This window comes from Lepidochelys olivacea, assembly GCF_965140295.1.
Source record: "Lepidochelys olivacea isolate rLepOli2 genome assembly, chromosome: 23".
Taxonomy (NCBI): Eukaryota; Metazoa; Chordata; order Testudines; family Cheloniidae; genus Lepidochelys; species Lepidochelys olivacea.
Window position 1 is genome coordinate 7,431,027 of NC_140433.1, and position 9,584 is coordinate 7,440,610.

The 9,584-nt window shown below is 52.7% G+C and overlaps 1 protein-coding gene across 2 annotated transcripts in view; it reads left to right on the top strand.

Moving 5' to 3' along the window:
* The window catches only part of CLASRP (CLK4 associating serine/arginine rich protein), a 42,173-nt gene extending 32,589 nt beyond the window's left edge, over positions 1 to 9,584 (top strand). For both annotated transcript variants that reach the window (XM_084612494.1, XM_084612495.1), the window contains 2 exons: positions 8,742 to 8,766; positions 9,387 to 9,584. In XM_084612494.1, coding sequence (XP_084468620.1) covers positions 8,742 to 8,766; positions 9,387 to 9,429 — 68 coding nt within the window. In that variant the 3' untranslated portion in view covers positions 9,430 to 9,584. The remainder of the gene's footprint in view (positions 1 to 8,741; positions 8,767 to 9,386) is intronic.

The window sequence follows — 9,584 nt, forward strand, 5'->3', positions numbered from 1 at the left end:
AGACACCCCCCCCCCCCCCCTTGGGACTGTCACCTGATGTGCTGAAATTACCTCTCAGCCCGTTTTCCCTGCCAGCTTGGGACTCCAGAACCCTGCCTTGTTGAGCCAGACACACTAGCCTGCTGTAACACAGACCCAGGGTCTGAACCATGCCCCCAAAGCAGCAGACTTAACTGAAAACTGCTCGGCAAATACTCCTGTCTCCAGCATCCAGACACCCAGCTCCCAATGGGATCCAAACCCCAAATAAATCCGTTTTATTCTGTATAAAGCTTATACAGAGTAAATTCATAAATTGTCTGCCCTCTATATCACTGATAGAGATGCACAGCTGTTTGCTCCCCCAGGTATTAATCGCTTACTCTGGTTTACAAATAAAAGTGATTTTATTGAGTATAAAAAGTAGGATTCAAGTGGTTTCAAGTAATAACAGACAGAACAAAGTAGGTCACGAAGCAAAATAAAGCAAAAACACGCAAGTCTGAGCCTAATGCATTAAGAAACTGATTACAGGTAAAGCTCACCCTCAGAGATGTTCCAATAAGCTTCTTTTACAGACTAGACTCCTTCCTAGTCTGAGCGCAATCCTTTCCCCTGATACAGTCCTTGCTAGTTCCAGCAGCCATCTCAGGTAGTAACTAGGGGTTTTCTCATGATTGGGACCTCCCTTGTCCTGCTCCACCCCCTTTTATAGCTTTGGCACAAGGTGGGAATAGTTTGTCTCTCTGGGTCCCCACCCCCCTTCTAAATGGAAAAGTACCAGATTTAAGATGAATTTTAGTATCATGTGACATGGTCACATGTCCTGTGAGACCCCAGCCTCCATTCTTCCTGGACTGGCCTGCTCTTCCACAGGAAGGTTTGCAAGTAAACAGAGCCATTTACAGTTCATTGATTCTGAAGCACCCTTAATGGCTTCCACTTAATATATTTACATCAGTAATACAAGTTTATATGGCACCTTAGAGACTAACCAATTTATTTGAGCATAAGCTTTCGTGAGCTACAGCTCCGATGCATCCGATGAAGTGAGCTACAGCTCACGAAAGCTTATGCTCAAATAAATTGGTTAGTCTCTAAGGTGCCACAAGTACTCCTTTTTTTTTGTGAATACAGACTAACACGGCTGTTACTCTGAAACAAGTTTATATCTTCTTCCCCTCACTCCAGACATAGAAATAACACATACAAACAAATAAGATGACCACACTCAGTAGATCATAAGCTCTGTAATGATACCTTTCAAGAGACCTTTTGCATAGAGCATATTCCAGTTACATCATATTCACATTCATAAGCATATTTTCATAAAGCATATGGAGTCCAGTGTCACAGGGAGCAGCTGCTGTTTGGGAGCTAGCTGTCTGCAGAACTGGAGAGAGAGCTGCTCCTTGCTCCAGCATTCACTGGGATGGTGTTGCAGTGGCCGTGGGCTAGGCTGGGAGGTGACTCAGTGCTGCATGAGTCCAGCAGATGTCACTCTTCATCCTCAGCATGTGCTCTGGACACTGGCTGGGTTCCCAGAGATTAGGGCCTAAATCTTCAGAAGTGGCCAGTGATTTTGAAGCCAGTGGGAGACCCCTACTCCCAGTACCCTTGAGGTCAGACTCTTGCAGTCCCTTAGAGCAGCCTCTTCGGGGGTCCAGGTGTCTGTGAGGGGGAAGCGTGGTGTGTGGTGTTCTAGGGGAACAGTGCCATTTGGGTAGCTTCCAGCCTCACTAATGGCTCATGCCCCTGGAGGGCCAGCACCCGAGCGGGAGCCTGCTGTACCCAGGACTTCCCTTTTCGCCAGGAATTAAGAACATAAGAACGGCCATACTGGGTCAGACCAAAGATCCATCTATCCCAGTATCCTATCTGACAGTGGCCAATGCCAGGTGCCTCAGAGGGTAGAGCTAAATCAAGATTAATAAGAATAAAAAATATTGATTGTATGTGCAAGTTTAAAGGTGTAATTAGCTTGTTCTGTTTCCATCTGGCTAGTAGGGCTGCAAGAGTCAGGTTACCCTCCCCAGCTTTCAGGGTCAGGCCTGTACCATTCAGTACGTCCTTTCCCCAGAGCAGTTGGCTGATCTCCCTATTAGCCAACTGCTTCTTGGTTCATCTCCAGTTGCTGAACTGGATGGCTCATGCATGACTCCACAGTTTGCTAAGTGTTCAGAGAATTTCAGAGCTTACATAGCAGTTTTTCTACTAAGATGTGTCACTCTCAAAATGCTCATCTGTTCTGAGAGAGACGAGTCCAGGGCATCGTTAACATCTGTTCTGAAATCACGTGGGAGCTTCTGGGAATCCCACCCTTAGATGCCTAAATGTGGGCTGAAGGGCCACACTTTAGGCTTCTACTTCTGAAAATATTGGCCTGTGTATTTAAAAAAAAGTTCTCCAGGCTGTGTTGCTCATGTCAATTCCAATTAGGTGTGTGCGTGCTGCGTGGACGGCAGCTGGAAGATTTTTCCCCTAGTGGTATCCGTCGAGTTGGCCTGGGCGCCCCCTGGGGTTGCACCTTCGTGGCGCTCAATACAGGGCCATGCTGACCCACCATCCCTTAAGTTCCTTCTTACTGCCAGTGACGGTTAGCCAGAACATCTTTAGCTCTTGCTTCGGCAAGCGTCCCCACTCTTGCAGTGTCTTTTTATAAATTGTGTATATAGTTATCGTAGTTGTTGTGGTAAGATAAATAGGTAGTTTCTTCGCTAGGTTTAATTTTGGGGGTACCCCTCCCCCCCAATGCTCTCCCGGCACTGGGGCATGCCTTGGTCCCCGGGTTTTAAAGCCTGCGAGGACTGTGGCAAGTCTATGCCCAGGAGCAACCCGCACAGATTGTGTCTGAAGTGTTTGGGGAGAGCCATCAGAACCCTTAAAGACCGGGATCAGTGTCTCAAGAGCCTCCTGATGGAGGCTGCAGTCCACCCTCAATTGGACCCCGGCTTGGCAGAGCCAATCCTGAGCACCTCCTCGTCAGTGCGGAGTGCGCTGGCATGGAAGCCGGTGCCGAGGAAGGGCTCTTTGAGAGACCCTCTGCACCACCATGGCTCCACCCACAAGGCCTCGGCACAGGCCACAGGGAGGCACCAATCTCAGTCTCCGGTGCCCCAAAAGAAGAGGAGGCTGGAGAGGAGCCGCTCTCCTCCAGCAAAACCCAAGGAGCGGTTGGGTGTGTGACCCGTGTCAGGCCAGGCCAGGCCACACCACCTCAGCCCCACCGCCAACCACTGTCATGCCGACTCCTCCCTCATGGGGAGCCACTCGAGTCCGGACCCTCATTGCTCACCGGCCCGTCACAGCCGAGAGCGGCAGCTCCCCTCCACACTAGAGGCGGCAAAGGACCTGCTGGAGCTTACAGCACCATCCTCCCCTCCAAGGAGGGACAAGTCACCAGGGCCAGTGTGACCCTCGGTGCCGTTGAGGGGCAAGCCGGTGATGATGGGGCAGCAATCATCATCTCCTGCACATTGTTCCCCGGCACCAGCTACCCATGCAGGGGAGCCGCACCAGTCCCCCGGCACTGATCACCGGCACCAATGGGCACCACTCCTCTGTGGTCCTCCTATATGGAGTCCTCAGAGGTGGAGCTGTATCACTCCAGCAGGAGCAGAAGATCCCGGTGCCATTGGCAGCCCTACCCGCCACCATGGCCGGGTCAATGGCAGGCTCCACTCCAGTGGCTATTCTGGAGTCCCTGGGTGTTCCATCAGAGCCGGGACAGAGCCAGAGGTCCCATTCCAGGTCATCATAGGTGGCCTTGGCATCAGTTATGCCATCATCGACACTGTCGGACTGGGGGCATTGGCTGTAGCGACCACTGCAGTCAGCTGCCATGGCTCCAATGTCGGTGGCTATGGTATATGTGGCACCGGCATCCACGGCACTGACTTCCATGGCACCACCTGTTGTGGCCATACCGTTCTTCCCATCGGGGACTGCACCAGGACACCGGACGCCACAAGAACCCCTTGGCGCTGAGGGCAGGGAGCACAACCCACTGCCAGACAGGTTTTTGTCTTCGTTCTCACCGGATGAGGCAGTGATGCGCATGTCAACGACCCCAGCCCTGGAAGACAGCAGGGTCTTGCAACAACTGCTTAGGGGGGGTGGCACAGAACCTAGGGATCCAGGCAGAAGAGGTAGTAGAGGACACGGACCCTATGGTCAACTTTCTTGCCCCCTCCGGGCCCTCCTGCATTGCCCTGCCACTTATTAAAACTATCAGTGAGGCCACTAAAATCTTGTGGCAGACCCCGGCCTCTTTGCCTCCCACGGCGAAGAGGAATGAGCAGAGGTATTTGTTCCCTCAAAGGGATATGAGCAGCTTTATACGTGCCCTCCACCAGATTCCCTGGTAGGGGACGCGGCTAACCCTCCCCAAAAAACCAGAAGGTGAAGAAATTAGATCTGTTTGTCAGGAAGGTCTGTTCGATGTGGGGGTTGCAGCTCCGCATTTCAGATCAACAGGCCGTCATCAGTAGATACAGCTACCACAACTGCGGAGTGATGGCCAAATTTGAGGGAGCTGCTGCCACAGGACTTCCGCACAGAGTTGTCTGTGCTGGTTGAGGAGGGCAAGCTCATTGCTGGAGCCACCCGCACGATGCAAGGGGGGTAGCCATGATGAGGAGCTCCTGGCTGCAAGTCTCTGGCCTCACCTGTGAGGTCCAGCAGACCACCCAGGACCTCCCCTTTGAAGGCTCGGCCCTCTTTTCAGAAAAGACAGACACAAGGCTCTATAGCCTGAAGGACTCGAGGGCCACACTCAAATCCCTTGGCCTGCATACCCCCGCTACACAGCAGAAACATTTCAGGCTGCAACCTCCGCTGTGGTTCTACCAGCCACAGAATGGATGGGATGGCTCTTGGCGGAGGAATAGGAATGATGGGAAGAGGCCCCACCCTTCCTCACGCCAGGGCTATGGCCAGTCGAAGCAGTCTTCAGGCCAGAAGCAGACCTCTTGAAGGCACAGTCGAGGACGGCGCACCAGTACGAACACTGGATCCGCCCCTCCTTACCTTCTTGAGCAGATTGTCCCCTTTCTACCCTGCATGGACCCATATTACATCAGACTGCTGGGGGCTCCGCACGATAGAAGGGGGATACTCTCTCCAATTCTTGGCCCTTCCACCCCCCTTCCCCGTCCCTCTTCAGGGACCCTTCTTGCAAGCAACTCCTCATACAGGAGGTGCATTCGCTCCTATCGCTGGGGGCAGTAGAAGAGGTTCCTCAGGAGCTGAAGGGCAAGGGCTTCTATTCCTGGTATTTCCTAATACCAAAAGCCAAAGGCGGCCTCAGGACCATCCTAGACCTGCGAGAGCTCAACAGGTTCATGGAAAAAACTGAAGTTTCGCATGGTCTCCATTATTCCTTCATTGGATCCAGGGGACTGGTATGCCACCCTCAACTTGAAGGACACATACTTTCACATCTCAATCACATCGTCCCACAGAAGGTACCTCAGGTTTGTGGTGAACCACAATCACTACCATTTCACAGTCCTCCTGTTTAGCCTCTCAGTGGCGCCTTGAGTGTTTACCAAATGCATGACATTTGTGGCCACATTCCTGCACAGGTGACAGGTACAGGTGTTTCCATACCTCAACGACTGTCTGATCAAGGGCTGCTCCAGAGAGAAAGTGGAGGCCCAAGTTGGGTTCATAACCGCAACTTTCGACGAACTGGGCCTTCTTCTGAATGTGCAAAAGTCAACTCTGTCCCCAGTCCAGTGAATAGAGTTCATAGGGGCGGTATTGGACTCCATGCAGGCCAGGGCATACCTCCCGGAATCGCGGTTCCAGGCCCTGGGCAACATTATTTGAAATCTCAGGCAGTTCCCTACCACAACTGCAAGGAATTGCCTAAAGCTTCTGGGACACATGACCGCTTGTACCTATGTGGGTACAGCAGGCTCAGACTCCAGTCGCTCCAATCGTGGCTGGCCTCGGTATATCGGTTGGTTCAGCACAATCTGGACAAGATAGTCACCCTGCCTCATCCAGCCCTTGACTCCCTCCTGTGGTGGTTCGACCCACAGGTGGTATGTGTGGGGGTTCCCTTCACCAGGCCTCTGCCATCCCTCTCACTGGTGACAGATGTGTCAGCCTTGGGGTGGGGTGCACATCTGAGAGACCTCAGGACACAAGGTCTCCGGTCTCAGGCAGAGCTCGCTCTCCACATCAATGTCAGAGAGCTGAGAGTCGTCCGCCTAGCATGCCAGACGTTCCAAGTTTATCTGGAAGGGAAATGTGTATCAGTTATGATGGACAACACCACAGCAATGTTTTATATAAACATATGGGGATGCACGCTCCTCTCCCCTTTGCCAGGAAGTCCTCAAGTTGTAGGACTTCTGCAAAACTCATTCGATACAGCTGGAAGCATTGTACCTCCCTGGAGTACAGACTATCTCAGCAGGTCGTTCCATGGCCACAAGTGATCCTTGCGCCTGGATGTTGCACACTCCATCTTTCAACGGTGGGGGTTTCCCCGGATAGACCTGTTCGCCACATGATGCAACAAGAAATGTCAGCAGTTTTGCTCCTTCCTGAACCACAGCCTGGGCTCCATTGTGGACACGTTCTTCCTTTCCTGAGAGGGCCACCTCCTTGTATGCGTTCCCTCCCATCCCTCTTGTTCACAAGATGCTCCTCAAAGTTCAGAGGGACGGGGCCTCAGTGACATTGATAGCTCCAGCCTGGCCCCGTCAACACTGATGCACATCTCTCTTGGAAATGTCTGTGGAAGCCCCAATCACCTTGCCACTCTTCCTGGATTTGATAACTCAGGATCATGGCTGTCTCCAGCACCTGAACCTTGAATCGCTGCATCTCACGGTGTGGAAGCTCCATGGCTAAACCCAATGGAGCTCGCTTGTTCAGACCTGGTCAGACAAGTCCTCAGCAGTAGGAAACCTTCCACGAGGGCTACCTACCTGGCCAAGTGGAAGAAATTTTCAATCTGGTTGGTGCAACACTGTCTGTCTCCAACATTCATGTCCATTCCCCTCATACTGGACTATCTGCTCCACTTCAAACAATAGGGGCTGTCCATGTCATCAGTAAAGATTCACTTGGCTGTCATTTCTGCCTTCCATCCAGGTGCAGAGGGCCAGTCGATCTTTGCCAACCCCACGGTCAGTCGTTTCCTGAAAGGTCTCAACAAGCTATATCCACACATCTGACAGCCAGTCCCGGCCTGGGACCTCAGTCTGGTCCTTTCCAGACTAATGGGGCCACCTTTTGAATAGCTGGCGACATGTTCTCTGCTGTACCTCTCATACAAGGTGATGTTTCAGATAGCAATAACAGCCAGGAGGGTGTATGAACTTAAGGCCTCAACATCAGAGCCTCCTTACACTGTGTTTTGTAAGGACAAGGTTCAGCTCAGGCCACATTTGGCTTTCCTTCCCAAGGTTGTCTCCCAGTTTCACGTCAACCAGGACATCTTTCTCCCAGTTTTCTATCCTACGCCGCACTCAAGCAGCAGGAAGCAGAAACTTCAGTCGCTGGACACTGGCATTTTACATTGAATGAATGAAACTGTTCCAGAAGTCCATTCATCTGTTTGTTGCCATAGCAGACAGAATGAATGGGCTTCCAGTCTTCTCCCAGAGGATCTTGTCGTGGATCACGTCCATGCATCCAGGAGTGCTATGGCCTGGTGAAGGTACCTGCCCCTTTGCTTACAGCACACTCCACCAGGGCACAGGCCTCGTCAGCGGTGTTCCTGGCACATGTTCCAACCCAGGAAATATGCAGAGCAGCGACCTGGTCAATACACACTTTCACTTTGCATTATACAATTACCCAACAAGCCAGAGACAATGCAGTCTTTGGTAGAGCAGTGCTTCAGTCAGCGAACCTTTGACCTCCGACCCTGCCTCCAAAAGTTAAGGATAGGGTTCACCTAATTGGAATTGACATGAGCAATCACTTGAAGAAAAAAGTTACTTACCTTCTCTTAACTATTGTTGTTCGAGATGTGTTGCTCATGTTCATTACAATACTCACCCTCCTACCCCTCTGTCGGAGTAGCTGGCAAAAAGGAACTGAGGGGATGGTAGGTCGGCATGGCCCTATATTGAGCGCCGTGAAGGCATGACCCCAGGGAGCGTCCAGGCCAACCCGATGGATACAGCTAGGGGGAAAATCTGGCTGCCATGCATGCAGTGTGCGCACACCTAATTGGAATCGACATGAGCAACACATCTCAAAGAACAACAGTTACGAGAAGGTTAGTAACCATTTTTTCCCAGTCCTTACGTTATGTAGCCAGCCAGTGCATGAGGCTTTGGTGTTCACACAGAACCGGTTGTGTTGTTGAGTGACAGACCTTTACACTGCTAAGGTAATGAAACTGCTGCCATAGCCCGCCGTGCTGCAGACACTTGCATGTTGTTTGCCTTGGCGCTCGCCAGTGATCGCATAGGTGTCAGTGGGACGGTGAGTCAGGTTACCCTCCCCTCCTGCAGGGTCAGGTTGGTACTGTGCAGTACGTCCTTTCCCCAGCGCCGCTGGCTGAATCCCCTGCATTTCTCACTTAGTTCACAATAAATCAGCACAAGTTTTGAGAGATGCCTCCCCCAGCCTAAAGCTGCTGGAAAGGGCTGTCCCACTTTCCAGAGCAGCCAGGTTACCCCTCTCCTGACCGCTGAGCTATTATGCCCACAGGGCAGCTGCATCTCCTAAACCCCTGCCCGCCAGTACAGAGGCTTCATCTCCAACTTGTAACCCTTGCTTTTTCTTTGCAGGTCGGGAATATGGTTCCTCCAGGAGGTAGGTTCAATCTCCCCTCGTCTGGGATGGGGTAACCAGCTGCCTGCAGCTCCCAGCTGTGCCCACGGAGGAGCTGTGAGGGCAGCCAGTCCTGAGCCTTGGGGCGGGTGGGCACAGGGAACACATGTCACTCAGGACCCCATCCCCATGTCTTCATAGACCTGGCATGCCCTGCTGGCCCCGCTCACGCCCCTAGCCTGGCCCCTGGCACTCCGCGGGCTCCTCCAGTCGCCACCTAACACGCTGCTGGCCCTGCTCACACCCTTGGCTGTTCACCTGCATGCCAAGGCAGGGGGTGTCCTGGCCCTGCAGCAGGGGAGGGCAAGGCTGGCTGTGCTGAGGGCAGGCTCAGGTGCACTCAGCCAGCTGTGTCTGTGACAGCTTGGCTGCCCTGTGCAGAGTCGTCCTGCATAGGTGGGAGAATCGAGTGGCCCAGTCCCTGTGTGTGGCTGGGTTCAGCAGACGGGAGGGAGTCAAATGCAGGGAGTCCTGTGTCAGGCTTTTTCATGGACCAGAGAGGTTGATGTAGCTCTGCTGCCCCCTATAGGAAGGGGGGCAGCACCGGCCCCCTCTGTGCATTCCTCTCCTTGCTTTAACCAGCTTGTCTTCTCCCTTTGCAGGCGTTCCCGCTCCCGGTCCAGAAGCCCTCACTACCGCCATTAGAGCATGGGTCCCAGCGCAGCCCTGGTCTCTGCCCCCTGTGGTGTGGTCGGCTCAGCAGGCCCCGCCAGCCCTGCTGTGTAGCAAAGCTGTACATTGCTGTTCTGTTTTTAAGATGCCAGTATCGGATAATAATAAAAAATCCTCCTTAGCCCTTG